Raw genomic sequence first — 18294 nt, forward strand, 5'->3', positions numbered from 1 at the left:
GTTATTAGACAGAAGAAGCTGGAATGGCAGGGACGCCTCCAGGTAACGGAGAAGCAGCACATTTTTAATGATCGCTGCTGTCATCCTTTCCTCCCTAGTCAGCCTTCCACCTCCGCAACCTTTCCATCAGCCTCAGCTCTCTGTCTCGCTCCCTTTATCTCGGAGAAGAGAGGACTGAAACCTGCATGTGTCATAAAGGTGGAGTCTTAAAAAAAATAAAGAAATGAAATATTTCACTAGAATAGGTCATGTCTATATTGAAAAATGGCTTAAGAATGAAATAAATGGAACTCAACACTGTTATGGATGTAAGGTGTTGTGAATACTGTACAGCACACCACATAACACTGCATATTTTTCCCCTCTGTGTGTAGCACCAGTCAAGTAAGAGAAGATCTCCTTGTATAGTAACACAACGCATTGCTAATACATTGATAAACAAGTCAAACTGAGGAACAATCTCTATTTTTTGTCTTTTTGCAAAAAATATTCTTATACTGGACAAAAACATCTCCATGAAGATACATCACCCACCAATAAATACCCCTTCCCTTGGCTACTTTGCCCAGTTACTGGAAATATTTGTACCGTAAGACAGTCATGGACAAGTTAAAAATGTCTGCAAACAGCCAGGAAAATGGCAACATTTTTCAAAGAGTACATTTGTAGCCGACACTCAGCAATGGCAACCGATACCGAAAATATTACAGCAAAAGATTTAAGACTCAAGTGCATCATATTAATCCAATGGGGCATGATTTAAGTACACGGTGTCACACTAAAAGAGCTCTTCTTTAGCAAACATATTTGTTTTGGTCACAGTTGAATGACTATTTTCATCTTTTTTCATCTCTTTTTTTTTTTTTTGTCAAATCTATGGGACAGTCATATTTCATTAATATGCCTTTTGTGAGAACAAACAGGAGTTCTTGCATCGATAACTAAGTTTGACAGTGTCACAATAATGTCATGCTTTACACAGATTTCCCCACCAAATTTCCTGAAGTAATTATCGGGATCATAACTGGCAGCCGTACACAAATGAAACAAAAAAAGGAAGAGAGACTTTATCAATACTTAACTCCTTTTGCGTTTGTGAAAAAGCAGTTTATGTTCTGTCACACTCGGATTTGTTTTGAGGCAAGAGACTTTGGAGACGCTTTCCGAACACGTTGTTTAGCGACGTGGGCAGATCTCAGGGTTTTTGTTCAGGGAGGCAAGACGTTCTCTGTTGTGAAACTGTGTTTGAAACTGAGCACGTGCAAAAACAAACTGGCACAAGTATGTTGAAGGTATTATCATCTATACCTTGGCACTGTCGCCATCAATGACCCCGAACAACGCCTACACTCACCATTGCAAAAGTCCTCATTATAATAATATTACACATCCCCTTGTATAGATGCAAAGTGCAAAAACTGAATTTGTATACTAAAGCTCATAAACATAACAGACCAAAAAAAAAAGAAGAAAAAAAAAAAAATAGAAATACAGGAGAATGATATCAGTGTAGGGAGCCTAAAAAAGCATGCCGGCAACCTCTGAATATCTAACAAGTAGATAAAACAAGTCACATGATATTCTTTTTTTTTCCTAGGACTCAGTTTAAAACGTGTCTTTGGAGCTAACATAAATGAGTCAAGCTAGTAAGATGCTACCTCTTTCTTGCCTATAGCTGGAAGTATTGTACTGGACTGTAACATAAAACCATAACGAGAGAGAAAAAAGAAGCAAACAACCATCAACACAACTCTTTTACACCAAAAGCCTCTTGGGACATTATTTACAAATGAAGCTGTCATGCTTTTAACGGGTTCATTTAAAAGCTATCATTACACAAATACAACAAGAAGATTTTTCTTTTTTTTCTTTTTTCAATACTATCATTTCTGCAGGCAAATTCACAAATAAGAGTTTGAATAGATTCTTTGGAGATTGACATAAAAACACAGGGGGGAGAAGTCTGAAAGCAAAGATGGAGGAGCTTATGAAAAAAAAAAAGAAAGAAAAAAAGACTGGAGTTTTGTTATAAAGCAAACTCCGTGCGCGAGAGCGTCTTCCTGTTCCTCCAAAGAAGGAAAAGTCAAAGGTCACAATAATAAACTGTATTTAGAGTCCATGAATTTTTATAGAGGGACATAGAAATGTCTTGCGATGACTTACAGAGGACGGGCAGGAGGCATACAGGCATTTAGCTTGCATTTGATGGCCCTGGGCTGGGAATAAAAGCTAATTTGAGGAGGAATAAGGATGAGGAATGAAGGGAGGAGTGGGCCGACTGACAGCAGGGTCGAGTAGCAAGTCATTATTTAGTCTATCATTGTAGAGAAGGGCATGTTTTTATGGAGGTTGGGGTTCTGAGAGTGTCGGTTACGGCTGCGCACAGAGCTGAACACCATGTTACAACCGGGGCTTTTGCACTTGTGCATCTCGCGCAGGTGCACAGTCTTGTAGTGCACACGCAGGGTTCCTTTGTTGCTGTACATTTTATGGCAGATGTTGCAGAGGATCCCACTGCTACCACTGTTAATGCCCCCGGTGGACGAAAAGAGGAATGGTGAAGGGGAAGGTTCCAACCCCTCACCATGTCCTTCACCTCTTAGTTCTCCAATCTCATCCCGATGCCTTCCTTCAGCCTGCCCCTCGGCATGCTGGGAGCAGTCCTCCCCTTCACTGTTTCCCTCCTCCTCATCCTCTTCTCCCTCCTCCTCCTCCTCCTCCAAGTCATCCAATAGGATGCCTTCGTCGCAGCCCTCGTCTGACTCATGTGAGGAGTGGACACTGCTGCTTGATTGAACACTGGATGTGGTGCTCAGGTCCAACACCATGTAGTCGTCTGGCTGGCCCCGGGAGAAGCCGTTGGTGTGGTGGTTTTTAAGGTTATGGTTGAGAGGGTGGTGGGGATACTCACTGCTCATCAGGGAACGGGCATGGTGGTTCAGGCCAGTGGGCCGGAGGCTGGCGCCTCCGATGCCCATCCCGGCATATGGGTCCAAGCCCATGTGGTGGCCGGCATAGATCTTGGCCAGTAACTCAGCTCGCAGGTCCTTGGGCAGTGGCGGGAGTTGGGGGTTCAGGACAATGTCGTCCAGCTCTTTGGTCAGCAGTTTGCGGTGCAGGTTGATGTTGGAGCTGTGCCTGTGTGGGGAGACATAGTTGTTAATCAGAAGGCTCAAGTGAATGAGCAATTTAGATTACCTCTCAAATACGAGATAGTTTTGAAGTACATATAGTGTTGAAGTACATATATTTCTACTCTCATATTGTCAACTTATCCTAATTCTGTGAAATTGTACTAGGCTATAATATTTAATATTTATTGTTAAAAATGTACACACACAGACAGTAACACAGAAACAGAAATTCGTCCTGCAGCTCTCCTCAGAAAAAGATTGCACAGAGAGAGCATCCTGCCAGTGTTTACCGCTGTCAGCATGTCTGCACTGCACAGCCCTCAAATCCAATAGACTCTGACTCAATTAAATACTCCACCATATTGAATGGGAGTTTATCAATTGATTCGAGCTGTGGTAATGTGATAATCGAGGGGAACTGGATAGCATATTAGCACTAGGCCCTGACAGCATTATCGCATTCATTCCCTATTGGAGGTGGCTTAATCGAGCACCTCAATGAACATGTCTTTATGTAGCCCTGGATTTAATTAAGATGGGCATTTTTCACAAACACAAAGCTAACTGTATCACACAATGTACTACAGCTGATGAAAGATACAGCTTAAGCCAAGATACAATTAGGGAGAATTTCAGATAGCAAACAAAGCCATGCTCCAAGATGCAAGGTGAAATGAGCTTAAAAGATCTGAGTCAATGCCTTTTCGCTCCAATTTCACAGTGACCAAGTCGGACTGAGAAAAAGGGGACCCACTGCACTCATGTCAAAAAAACAAACTGCATAACACAGAAACAAAACTTAAGCAGCTAATTAACTGTGTCAGGTATAACATACACAAGGCCCATTCCTCTCATATCGGGTAAGCACTTACATCAAATAAGAAAAAAATATGCAAACACTCAGTTCCTTTAATGTGAGGGGTTTCCATGCAGGGAGGGCACGACTGTGTAAAACAGATACAAAAAAATTAAAAAGAAAATAAATCGGTCATCCTTTGCAGGATGGGCAAAAATGGAGTCACAATGGATAGTAGAGCTTACCAGCAGTGGCAGGGTTGATGCAGTCAAAAAGGGTCCCTTTCCTTTAATTATTTACTTCCCTATCCGACATTGTCCTGCAAGAGGTAGAAATACATTCATTTGAGGGACCCTTTTCTGTGAACCAGGCAACCAGGAACCCGTCCACTCAAGCATCGTCAGCATTGAGGAGAAAGACCATGGCAAATCGATTGGCCGTGGCTGTCACTGTGTGCTTGTGTGTGTGTGTGTGTGTGTGTGTGTGTGTGTGTGTGTGTGTGTGTGTGTGTGTGTGTGTGTGTGTGTGTGTATGCACCTGCATGCATGTCTGTGTGTGTAAGGTGTGAACAACTGAAAATATATTACTTTTATATAGCGGGACTTCGATCAAAAAGACTTTATAAATCCTTTGTTCTTTTTTGTCCTTTGAAAGTACAGTTGCACCCATATGGTGTTGACTTATGGCTCAAATATATTGGAGTCATGATTCAATGTCTGTGGCGCTGAATCCCAGCCTTGTCAAACACATGTGTGGACGCTTGGCTGTGAGAGGGCAGAGTGTTTGGAAACAGTCTGAAATATGCTGTAGTCAGTGATCAGTATATAAGGAAATGGGCACAATGTCTGCAGGGATACCAAACAGGCTTTGACATAAAGAGGGGCCACAGCTTTTCTCAGTTAAGCCTAAAGCTCAGAATGCTGTTGATGATGCTCAGGTAGGCAGGTCCTTTGCAACATGTCTCCATCTCTATAACAACACCGTCTCACTGCTAATAAGCTCTAAGTTAACCATGTCTAGCTCAGTTTCAGATATGATAGTTAAACATGCTAAATATCATGCAGTAAGTAGTCTGCGCTATAGCCATCTTAAATACTCTGAAATGCACACCATATTGTTAGAATATTACAGCAATATCTATAGAAATAATATTCACATTTACTACAATTTGTATTCTACTGTACAGGTATATGAAAATAAAAATGAAATAAATGGAAGGGGAAAAAAAGGCATTTTATGACCCACAGTATATCATTTGTAACCATTTGGAAATGATTTAATCTCAAGAGATGAAGAGGAGAAGAAGAGCCCAGTTCATGATTATTTGTATAAAGATTATTATTTAAGTCCTGTGTTGGTAATGCCTCCTTGCCCTAAAAATCTAAATAAGTCCGCTGAATCCACACACAGTGGGCATAATGCACTTATCCCTTCATTTATCACATTTAGACTTTATGCCCCATTTCCCACTCCCCTCCACCTCCATCACTCCACTTCTGCGCGCTCTATCTACCCCAACCCCCCCAACCCCTCCCCGCTCACTCCTCCATCTCTACCTCCCTGTTGGCCAGTAATGTGGCTGGCAAACCAATTTGACAGTCTCATCTTTGCCCAAAAGATGGGGGAGGCCTCCAGAGAGCCCATTTGTGACTGTGCAGAGGAGGTAGAGCGAGAGTGTGTCCGTCCCAACCAGCGTTAATCATCTTTAGGTTTGTCTGATGGCCCTTGCCCTTGTTTTTCCCTATGTGTGTGTGTGTGTGTGTGTGTTGTCTAAATTACTCATAATGTGTAAATGAGGGAGGGAAAGCTGAGTTGTGTTAAACTGCCACGAGTGGTTCTTTGTCTTTCCTGTCATTTGGGGTGTGTTATGAGGTTTTAGGTGTAAGTGGGAGGACAAGAGTTTTGGCAACATTTATCACTCTCTGTCACTGTTATATCTGCTTTGCATTCTTTCATTGTTTCTGTGTGTTCAACAGCGAGGGCTGCAAACAATGATTTAAGGGTTCTCAAATAAATAACTGCATAGACATTAAATATACATTTAAAAAATAACATGAAAAACATTTTTCTTGTTCTAGAATTCAATTAATTCCGTTATTTATCTCAGAATAAAATAATTCCTCTTATTCTCATAAATTAAAGGGATGTTATATCATTTGAATCGGCCGATATTTTTGATCTGGGGTGCGTGGCTTTTGCTTACATATTCTCTCTATGAGCAGCGTGCCCTTTGTTTATAAGAGACAAACAGAGAGCTAATTGTGAAGCGGTGGAGCCGGGCCCCATGCCGGGAGGGGACCGAGGGAAAGGGAGGGAGACAGAGAGAGGAAGGAGAGGGGAGGAAAGAGACTCTCCAACATAATTAACCTTCACTCTCTCTGCAGTGGCCCATGCCGGGGATCGTGGGGCTGCGCACTTCTGCATCATGGGAATGTGGAAGGAGCTACTCGCTTCAGCGACATAGGAGCGAGTTAAAGTGTTGGCTTGAAGGTTAAAAAAGAGAAGCAGGACAAGCAGTTGAAAAAGAGATAAGTAAGGCAAGTTTCGTCAAAGGTTTAACAACAATATGAACAACGAGGCCAATAATAGTGATGATTGCTGGTATGCAGCAGTTAATCATGCAGCTTCTTCAACACTTCTGCCGACGCTGCTCGCTCCCCATAATAAATATTAAATCATTTACCACCGGCTAGCAGGCAGGTTGGAGGCTGGGAGAACACCCCGCCGTAAAAACCAGACATACCCACATGCTCTAATGCGTTGTTTCTTCTAAATCGGGCAGGTATCCAAAGTGACACGTTGTTGCCGTGGCAGCACATTCACAACCTGTCCTATACTCTGACAATGTCATTTGCTCTTGGTTGTTTTTCTCAGTAGATCAAATGACCTCTCTTCCTTTTTTCTTCTTTACTTTGATACGAGAGCTTTTGATGCTGGTGTCTGATGGTGTGTTTACGTGCCTTTGGCTTTTCACTCGGTCAATGGGCTAATCAGATATGCAGATGTACTTGGACTTCCTTGTTGCTGGATGTCAACAGCTGTGTTTGGGAGGAATTGAGAAGAGGAAGCCAGGCAGGGTTGCATATTAAAATACTGCTTTAGCATATATTATTTAGCTGCAAAAAGAGCCACAAATAAATCCTGATTTGCCGTCCTCTTATTAAAAGTCAATGTGGCTATTAATCTAATGTTTTCTTTTTCTTTTTTAAAGAGGATTACTTTGTGTTAAGTATTACATGTTCCATTTCTTTTATATCTGAGGTGACTTTGACTTATCTCGTGTAATGCTTCTCAACATTATTTTGAGCAAATATCTTCGAGTCCGGTTTGTGTATTGACTTGTCTCAAAGCTCCAGGATTCCTCGAGCTTTGTAATGCCCTTCTTTCTGCTTTTTTGCTCCCTGGTTGAACCAGCGGCAAAGTAATATGTCCCATATGCGATCAGGAATTATCCCCCACGGAAAAAGTATGGAAACAATAGTGTGCTTAGGTCTCACCCACCTGGAGCTATATTGTACACCCTCAGCCTTAAAGGTGCTTCATGTTCACAGCAGCAATTGCTACAAAATGGTCTCTATCCCCCATATGTTCTGCCACTTAATGTTAGAATTGATTTACATGCTGGTGTTTCATCATGAAGTCAAACTGTCACACAAATACAAACATCCAGGTGACACAGGATGATTATTGTATATGTTTTTTTGTTGTTTAGTGACAGTTTCCATAAGCCATCGTGGGGTCATGACAGACGATTCCAGCATAATGGGGCTACGTTACATAACTGACCAAAAAGTCTGAATCACTGTATCCATCTTCGCACCAAATACAATTCTGATCACTGTCTGATGTTTACCAATGGAGCTAGATTCAGGATAGATACAAGTTGTAACTCTTCCATTGAAATATGTTATCATGTTAGATTCCCCTATAATGTACAGTGGAGCTCTCATCCTGCTTTTTAAAATACAGGTAAGGCAATTAATAATACAACAACCGTTTGACAGCATTAAGAAAAATGATTATAAAAGAGATAAGGTATAGAGAAGAGCAAATAGTTTTCTCTGTTATCCGTTTGTCCATGTGTGTGTGTATCTGCATGTGTGTATCTGTGCATACACATGTTACACAGCAGGCCGGTCATGCCTCAGGCATCCTTTATTCCTAAACCCTTGTCAAAAGAAGGGAGCTAACAAACCGGTGGCAGTACACCACACTGAGCAATGCATGCTATAATAACCCTTCCTGTCATCTTGCTGCTGTCGGCACAGTTGCGTCAGGTGAGCAGCAGGGCTTCACCTTCACTAACGCTACCTTGTCTCCTGTTCTGCTCCCCCTGTTCCCCTTTCACATCCATCTAATAGAGTCCCAGAATCACCTGCTTCCCTTTACATGCTGTTAATGAACAAACCGTGGTAGGAACAGATGCCACCGAAAAAAACAAATGTAATCAAAGGCTTGGGTTGGAAAAGGAGCAGTTTGGGAAGGTCATGGGGGGGGCGGGGAGGACAAGAGTGTGTGGGTGAGGCAAAACACCCTGAGGAAAGATATAAAGCTCCCTCTGCAAAAATGTGTTTACCCAATTGGAAGCAACCGGTATGATGAAACTGTCCCCTTCTTTAAATTAAAGTATCACCTGTCATTATTTTGCGTATTATTTGTTTTCTAGTCCCCTGATGAAAACTGATTGAGTACAACACAGCTAAGTTCTATTACAAATATAGAGTGTAAGCATGAGAGGTGTTTGACATTCTAAAGGATATTATTAAAGTCTATGTAAAGGATTGAGAAATTCTGCACATTAACTACGTCTGGATGTTGGCCAATATAACTTTTAAAAGTGCTCCCATGATGCAAAAACAACAAAAACAGCGGTTTGTAATCCCAGAAGGAGTCTGTGCTTGCCCAGGGTACTAGTGATGTTATGTACCTCCAGCATATGTTATGGCATCAACCTGCCGCCACTTCTGCTCCAATATATTCTGCGGAGTGAGTGTGTGGGACTGATATGTGCTAACAAGCCCAGGTGAATATAGCTAGCCTCACCTCCTAATGCGCTAATAAATGCAGTGGTTTGACAAACCGCTGTCTATGTTAATATATGCGCCTCCACCTCTCTATCACAAGGTGAGGTAGGGAGGGCAGGTAAACAACACACTGCAGCTGCAGGGTTGATGGGTACAGCCTCATGCTTGTTTGAATGTGTGTGTATGTGTTTTTAATCCTGACACCCTACTCTTCTGAACTCTGACTTGACAAGGAGCAGATGTCCCTGAAACCATTTTTTTTGTGTGTTGCATTAGTTAACATATGTTAAGTGATAGCCTAGATGTCATACAGTACTGAAATACTGCAGCTACATCTTATTTTTAACATGAAATGAAAAGTGACATCTCTCACAAAAATATCTGTTGATGACTTTTATGAAACCACTATATCCCTATAATAAAAAAAAAACGTGGTATGTTCTGTAGATTTATAAAATGCTTTAAATTATAATAGATGATCAATATTGAATTAAGCATTTCAATTGAACCTACCTGTGATTGCATTAATAAATAAAATGTTCTTGTACTAACCTGTCTCGGCTCCGCCGGGAAGGGAAGGCAGCGTTGCAGCCAGCCACAGTGCACACATGCATCTCTTTGAGGTGCACATTCTTGTAGTGCAGTTTCATGCTATAGGAACTCTTGAAGCTCTTCTTGCACACATAGCAGATCTTGGGGTCAGGACTTGAGCATGGGTCTCCCTCTGGTGATTGAGAAGAAGGGAATTTGGGTGGGCTGGCACCGTAGCCCATTGAAGAGATGAAGCTCTCATGTAGAGCAGCCATGCTTGCAGCAGCAGCAGCCGCCGCTATCCCTCCATTATAGAGGCCATACTGGCCCATGCAGAACATGTCGTAAGTAGGATCGTTGAGTTCTTCCTTGATCCTGATAGGGGGCTGATGAGGGGAAGGTGAGGAATGACCCTTGCCTTCCATTTCCTTTCTCAATTGGGCTTCCTCACAACCCTCATGGTCTTGTTCCTTGTCCATACACCTTCCACCCCGACTGTGTTTTTGCTGTTCGTCCACATCTATCAGCTCATCGCGGTAGAACATCTTGGAATCAGAGGTTTCGGATTCGTTCTCAAAGTCTCTTTCATGATCCTGGTCCTCAGAGGTGAAGCTGCCCATACAACGAAGCTCGCCAGATCCTTGAAGATCATTTCCACCCCTGCTTTCACTACCAGTCCCTTCCCTGCATTCATCTTCACTCTGTCTCATCATTCCTCTCAGAGCTAGGCCGGGGCTCATCTCATCCTGCGAAGGGGATTGCTGCCCACTACCACCACTGTGGTTTCCAGTACCACTGCCACTGTTGTTGTTGCTGTTACAGTTACCATTCATTTTGACATTGTTGTGTAGAAGCGTTGAGTGATGGTGGTGATTATGGTGGATGTCATCGTCATCATCATCTTTGTCATCGTATTCATCCGCCACATCAATCACTTCTTTCTCAATCTTCACTGGCATGCTTGATTTACGAGGTTTCTTTTTGGGCGTGGGTTCACAACTGCCAGTGTTGAGGTCGTGATTGGCATTATGTGTATGCAAGCGGTGGGACATGGGTCCCACCTCTGACATATGAACATTATTGTGTGAAGCTCCTGCAGCAGCCAGGAGATGTTGTTGTTGGTCCATCAGGGTGGTACTGTTGGTGGTTGTGGGCAGGATGGGGCTGGTGGGCAGTGACACTGGCGGACTGACAAGGTCCGCTGGGGACAGTAGTGTGCGGTAGAACGGGGGCACTGGCTGGACAGGATGCACTGACTTCATGGAGGGGAACACCAGTGGGCTGTGCAGGGGTGACTGAAGCATAGGATCGATCGGTGGGGTAGTGAAGCCCAGTGGTGGCCTTCCAGGGCTGGTGAGGCTAAAGCTACCATTCTTGGTGCTTGAGATGACAGGTGTACCAGTGGTAGAGCGGATGAGGTCCTTGTCACGGTTATTGCGCAGCATGGGCATGTGCAACCGTGGATTGGGATTAGCACTGTGGCGGTTGCGGCTGCGTAGTGAGCTGAAGACCATATTGCACCCGTCAATGGTGCAACGGTGTTTGATCTTCAAGTGTACAGCATTATAATGTATCTTAAGGGTGCCTTTATCATAAAAGGTTTTGCCACAAGAATTGCAGCACACACGACCCTTGCGTGAGGTGGATCCCATGCGGCGCATGCGATGCATCTTGGAGGAAAAAGAAGCATGGGAGATGCTTTTTGACTGCTCGTCCTTCACGTAATGGTGGTGGACTTGGTGGTGTACTTGGTGGTCACTCAAACTGTTAGATTGCTGAGGTTGATTTTGGGACTGCTGTTGGCCCTGCTGCTGCTGCTGTTGGAGCTGCGTCTGCTGTTGCTGCTGTTGAGCCTGCTGGGTAGACGGGGTTGGTGAGATGGGTGATGCCCTGTGGTTGGGCTCTGTTTTGGGTTCAATGTTGTTCATGGCTCCCATGGCTCCACGACTAGGGCTCTGGCGGAAGGGTGACAGGGACACTTCTGATTCACTGGTGTCCACCTGTTCACCTTGGTTTGGCAGGCTGGGCTCCCGGAGCCGGAGAGCAGACCGCTCCATTGGCAGGCTATTGGGGGGCAAGCCAAGCATGGGGGCAGAGACTGGGTTGATGTATTGGAAGGGCAGGAGAAAAGCTAAGCTGTTGGGGATATTCTCAAAATGGTGAATGCTTGATGGGCTACTGTTGTTTTCCAGATGGGTTAGGATCCCTGGGCTTCGGGACCTGTTGTTGCTTTCAATAAATGTCCTAATCCCGGAGTCTGTTTTGGAGGAGGGAACTGTAACTGCTTGACCTTCCTTCTCCTGAATGGCCATCAGTTCTACAATGGACTTGGTCTCACCAAAGCGCAGAAACTGCTGTAGGGTGATTATCTCCTCTTCTCGGGACATGATGGTCCAGCGGTCCAGCACCTTGCCTGCAGTATCCTAGATGCCCCAGAAGAGACAAGAGAGAAGACAAAATGCAAACCATTATTTATTGTGCATAATCAGTTTGGTCAAAAGAGAAGGTAGTGCAACGGTTAGTATGTAAGGGCAAGCTCCTCCTGGAGCGACAAGTAACAGAGCTTTGTTGAAAATCACTTTTTTCGAGAAATCATCCCTGAGAAATTGATTATTAATGACAAGATGATGACAGTGGGCCGAGTGAGTCTGGGCCAATAAAATACAAAGGTTGGGTGATTAGTAGCTCTGTGTGACATTGTGGGCACATTAATCTGGGAGACTGACTAAACAGCTTTGTAAAAGATGTGAACTCTTTCTAGGACTCCCTCTGTACACAAACTGCACCTAGGGGAACACACATTGTGTGAGCAAGAGAGGAAATGGTAGAAATAATAGCATAATTAATGCAAGCCACTAATCGCACCTTCGTTGGCAAGCATTTTTCTCAGTGTGTTCTCCATCTCTAAGGCAGGGAAATGCTTGAGGGAGGATGGGACTGCTACACTATGTATCATGGAGTGGCTTTGGACATTCAAAGAACAAAACTAAGGTTGGGTTTGCGTATGCCTTGATAGTGGCATTGAGTCTGTGATCCTTTCATTTGGCAGGCTGCATATTTACTGTATCATGCTTGTATAATAGTGAGTAGTCAAAATGATCAATGTTATTAGGATTGACAGATGCACAACCTTAAATAATATCTTTAATTATTTAATTTGATTGAGGACACTTGTCAACTGCTACATGTTCTGTTGACAGTGGCTACCAATGAAAAACAGCAGATATGTGAACTTACAAACATTAACAAAAGATAATTTCCAGTTTATTTTGGAGACTTAGGAATGGTGAAAAGCAAGTTTCCATCATGAGAGACCAGAACTATTACGATGGGATAAAGCACCTGACTTTGTTGGTGTCTTTTGGAGATGTTTAAAAATAGCGGGGGAAAAAAGAAGAAGGTTAGACTCCTCCATCAAGACACGGCAAGGGTTTCCCAGAAACCCTTGCCGTGTCCTCTTGCATGAAACCACATTACTTCATGCGTTACTTCAACAAGGACAGAACGCTTAACAAAATTGTCCTCTTGTTGTTATATAAGATTTTAAGATGTGAACAAGATAGAAATTCCGAAAAGGCTAGACAGAGAGACATAGTGTCAATACTTCACACACAGGTTCCTGGGGAACCAGGCTCAGTGACATCAAGGGAATAACGCAAGCGGTGACAATTAGTCACAGTGAAATGGTAACATTTCATATGTGCTCCTAGCTACTGGCATCTATAAAAGATAAATGGAAACTCTGGTGTGGAGTAGAAAGCTGTAAAAACAAACATCACAAAGCACAAAGGGTCTGTAAGGAGAATACAGAAGATAAATGTTTAAAGAGTGGCAGTGAAAGAGAGATACTACAGGAGAGACACAGAGGAAGAAGAGCAGAAAAACAGAGAAAATAAAAGTGTGAGTGTTTTCATATCATGCCCTCAGATATACTGAAGAAATAGATTCTTCTGAGACGAAACATCAATAGTCACTGGGGTATTTGTTCTTAAATATACATTAAAAAACATTTTACACTTTCATTCTGTGTGCGCTCTGGAGTTTTTGCCTGGAGGTATGACTTTAAATTCTAGCCTGGGCACTATTATTTTATACTGCGTGGCCATCTGGGCATTAGTACTTCCATTTGATTTAATTGAAACAAAAAAAATGAAAGCAGATAAGAAAGTGAATCTTTAAATAGATCTACAACCAGAGCATTTCTTAAGAAAAGATCTTGAGAAAAGTCTTTTAATGTTTTGTAGTGACACAAAAAATGATTAATTTGTGAGTGAGTGTAATACATGAACATGTAGCCTACAATTACAACTCTGATTGTATGCACAATTCTAAATGCAATTTAATTGTATAATTCTTTTAGTATTTAATAGGAATAGAGAGTACATGTGTTTTGGGAATCAATGGTAAGCCAGATTTAATTCAATTTAAGCCAGTTTAAGACATCTTCATAACAATTTCCTAACTGCTCCCCTTTATTATTTGCTGGTCTAATTGACACTACACAATTTTTAAGAACGACAAGCTAACAAAATGGAGGTAATTTTGATGGTTGCATTAAGAAATGTTGAGGGATTAGTCTCAAGTTATAAGTGAGTTCTGATGATATTCATTAAAAAAAACTACAAAGCTTGCAAGCTTATACACATCAACAAGATCTCTCTCCAACCCACATGCCCTTATCCAGCCCCGTTTTCATCACTGACTGAATCAAACAGGGATCAGATTATTTTATCCTCTACTAGTCCTAACCTGTGCCTCCACTTCCCCACTCATGAAGTCAAACAAAAGCCAAAACACAGTGACAGAGGCCAAACTGCAACCTATTAGTGTTAGGAAGGGCCAGCCAGCTGTCAGAACAGGTCAGCAGCTCTGCTATGCACTGGACCCTGTCTGAGAGGAGGCTAACCAAGCACTCCTCGTTCAACGGACAATTGAGTTTTGGAGACGTTTTGGCCGGATTCGGGCTTGGAGCACAGTCAACACAAATTCAAAAATGGTCAAAGAAGGATGTGAGGGGACAAACTTGATTACGGTTCGGTCCATTTGGAAAAAAAACTACTGCCAAGAAGCCTTTCAATACATGGCTTTGTTTCTTATAAAAGCACACAGTACCTCATTTACAGTAACTTCATTTTGAAAGCTATACATTTATAGTCGCAATGTTACATTTCAGACCCAAAAATGTGTTGACACATTTGCAGACAAACACCCTTTAGTCCTTACAACAGGACGTCTCACAACTTCACTTCCCTGCATTAGCTTTGGGATGCTGTGAGAGAAACAAATATGCCATTAGAAGCACTTTTACAAGTAGGCACTCATCTTCCAATTAGCTTAATGTGGCCCTCTTTCCCCTATATTTTCCAAGCGTGCCCCACCTCTTCTTGTACAATCCCTCCAGTAAAATCTCATTAATCCACCCCTCCCCCATCTCCCCCAGTGCTATGACATATTAGTCTGTCATTATGCATCCCAGAGTCCTTTAAACAATACAGCTAAACCTCTGTTTGCCAGGTTAATGACTATTAGCCAATAATTACAGCAGAGAGACGATGGAGTACCCACTTTATCTGGGGGACAGCCTGCTGCTGTTAGTTTATTTTATCTTCCTGCATCCATGTCTCTCAGAATTAATCTAGCACCGGCTGTATTTATTCATCTCTCTGCCGCTGCGATGAATTCTTAATTCTTAATACTGTGGTGCTGGATGTTGTGTAGTGGATGTGTGTAGTGGGGTGTCCGCCTTGCAAATTGCTGACAATGAGGATGAGCAAATGATGGCCTTGTCATGGGCCAGGGCACCTCTGTCAGTTAAAACAAATCAGGCAATTATGCAATTAGTACTGTGGGTTATGCGCTGGGCTGTATTAAGAGCCTGGGTGTGCAGCGTTGTTAGGTTGCATGGTGTGCATTAGGGATTAACAGCTTAACATGTATATGCTTTTCACTAATCATCACCTATCATACTCACTGATATGTATGTATGTATTTAGAAAGTAGTGGAGAGAAATGCCATGCTAGGCACACACTTAGAAAAAGGAAAATAGGAGCCATAAATACATCTTCGGTAGATCAAGTGGGAGATCGCTGACCCTCATAGAGCTTGTGTCATTAACGCCTCTGATGTTTACATCTTCATGTTAACATGTGTACAGTCTGTGTAGGGTGATGCTACACTGGTTATACATTAACATAAGGGCATCTCGAAAGATCATAAGACAGTATCACTTGCAATAGGATGGATCGGTTCTCACAATGGCAAAGTGAACCATGGGAACCACATTGATTCACCAATCACCTTTCAGTGAATACGATCTCCACCCAGCCTCCAGGCAATCCCCATTGATCCCGAGTCCTGCTTTCAGATCCAGTTCCTTAAAAAAACTGCTCTATCCTTGTGTACGCCACTTCAAGGGAGGTTAAGCAGAAGTTCCTTGTGATCTGAGAAGGTCTTGAACCTTGGTGCTTCCTTTTCCATATTCTGTTTCTCTCCCCGACCCATCTCGGGCTGTATGAATAATGCAGAGGATCTAGTGGCGAGGGGTGCCATGGGGGATGGGTTCACGCAAAGCCCACTGCCTGGAGCCATCACATCAGAGGGCAACAGCTCCCAAGACACAGGACGCTGCCCCATTGGCTCCTCAGTGGTAGGTCAGGGGTCATGTGTGAACAACTAGCTCTACTTCTTCCCCTGTGATGGACCACAGGGAAATCAGTAGCTATGTCCAGATGCGGGTGGAGGACATTTGTGAGAATCATAGAGGTTGAAATTTGCACTCTGTGATCATGTTGAATTCCTCCTTTATGCTCGGCACATCAATGGTATTTGTTACTTTTGGATGTGACCTTGTGTCACCTTGGAGGTTTGATGTTTTCTAAACTGCGGAAACATTGACTTATAGGTAGATAAAAAAATATATACTGGACATGGTCCGTCTGCTGTGGTACTATATGACACTAATATATACCGTACAAGGCATCTGTAAAACCACATAATCCTGTCATCAAAGACGGACAGAGCAGTATCCCTTTGGACTGATCGGTCACAATCATGTCACCTTGTGGTTGCTTATTACAGGGTCAGGCTTTTTTGCAGTTATCTTCTTTGTGAACTGCCCCATACTTTTTCTTAAATAATTTCCACCAAAAAAAAAAAATATATATATATATATATATCGGAGCTTACAATGTTGTGTGGTTAACAGATGTCTTTCTTTAAATCAGATTGCAAAAAAATAACAGCCAAAACCTGTACGTCTGCAGATGGCATTGATGCCTTCCTGATTGTGGTCTGGTTTTAATAAGTGACAATTTGCTGTTACACTTTGGTGGGAAATGAGATACACCAGATCAAACGGCTCAACATCATGTTAAAGTGTATTGTATTTTACGACCACTTATGTTCATCCTTTGTGTGCAAGCTTCAGTTAATATGTCAAATACAATCGTTTCAATCTTTAATTGTTGGGGGATAACAGCCACTAATTTCAACATTGACAGAGGAGAGTGCACCCCTTTAAAAGTGCAGCTGACATGGCGATTCAGTAAAGTCCAGAAAGGACCCTCTGCACCAGCTCATATTCCTGATTAAACTTGGAACTCTTCTAATCAAGTTGGATTCCTATTTGATCATGTTATTAACAACCATACCATCAATATTACGCTTATCAATGCCAGAAAGAAGAGCTTCCTGGAATCTGGTGTGAGGAAATAAGCCACAGGGCTTATTTCACCAGGCCACACTGATCATCCAACAGGCAGGGCCTTCCCCTCTCAACCTGGTTTAACTCATGGCTTTGGTTAAAATTTCATGACTGTGTGTTAGTTGTTGCTAAGGGCACGCTAATCGACTGGAGTGAGATTTATAGTGCAGTTGCAGACTGCTAGGATAGGAAGGGGTGGGAGGTGTGTGGGGTGGGGGGGGGGGGGGATCACAGACGGGTGAGTCACAATCTGGCACATCCCTGGTTCCAGGTGGCCTTTAGTAAACAGTGTCCATTTCTTTTCCCTCTGACTTGTCTTTTTTCATTATCTGTTTCTGAAAACCAACCCGTCATATTCAAGAAAGGTCTCCTAACCTCCGATTCATCCACACTCCTGACCTCCACCACCACCATTTTTAGATTTAAAGCTGTCCCTCGGCATCTTTAAAAAGTGAAAAGGACAGTCCTTTGGCCACAGCCCAGGAGAGGTGCAGATGGGGCGGCACATGGAAGCCATTTTCCAGGCTGCAGAGCAAAGTTGGCTTTTCTCTGAGTTCAGAACTTCTGAAGAGCCGCCTCGCAGCACTTACATTTGAGCAACGTCTGGGTCCGGACTGTTGTATTGATTACCTGTTTCTTTTCACAAAGCATACACAATAACATTGGCTGGCCTCACCCAACTGTGCTAAGGAACCGTAGCCGTGGTCGATGTGTAAAACTCATCGGACCTAGCACCGAGCTAGAGGGGATGCCTCGGAGAAGAGGGGTGGGTGGAGTGATAGAAGCAGCGAGGGAACGCCTGATGGTTCACATTAATTGAGGATGATCCGTGTGATCTGCTGGATCTGGATGCGGCAGCCAGGTCTGTCGTGGGCCTGGGAGACAGATGTGGGGGCCTCTGTGCCCCTCCAGGGCCAAAGGAGAGCAGTGAGGCGGCTGAGAAATTGTCTGTCTGTCCAGTGTATGTGTATGTGTGTTGATGGATGTGTGGAGGTGTCTGACGACCTGCTTTTATTTCCCTCTTAAATCACATCTCCTTTGTCTTGATTACTATTTTGGCAGGAGACATAGCATGAACATATGCCCACAATTTGCTCTTCCGCCAG

At 43.1% G+C, this 18294-nt stretch overlaps 1 protein-coding gene across 1 annotated transcript in view; it reads right to left on the reverse strand.

Annotated features, from left to right (window-relative positions):
• Positions 1 to 1787: 1787 nt before the first annotated feature.
• Positions 1788 to 18294, reverse strand: part of bnc2 (basonuclin 2) — an 87714-nt gene continuing 71207 nt past the window's right edge. The window contains exons 5-6 of the mRNA XM_034545444.1: positions 9507 to 11908; positions 1788 to 3138 (exon numbers count right to left, since the gene is read on the reverse strand). Of these exons, the coding sequence (XP_034401335.1) occupies positions 2310 to 3138; positions 9507 to 11908 (3231 nt within the window). The 3' untranslated portion in view covers positions 1788 to 2309. The remainder of the gene's footprint in view (positions 3139 to 9506; positions 11909 to 18294) is intronic.

Source organism: Cyclopterus lumpus, chromosome 1 (assembly GCF_009769545.1).
Source record: "Cyclopterus lumpus isolate fCycLum1 chromosome 1, fCycLum1.pri, whole genome shotgun sequence".
Classification (NCBI taxonomy): Eukaryota; Metazoa; Chordata; class Actinopteri; order Perciformes; family Cyclopteridae; genus Cyclopterus; species Cyclopterus lumpus.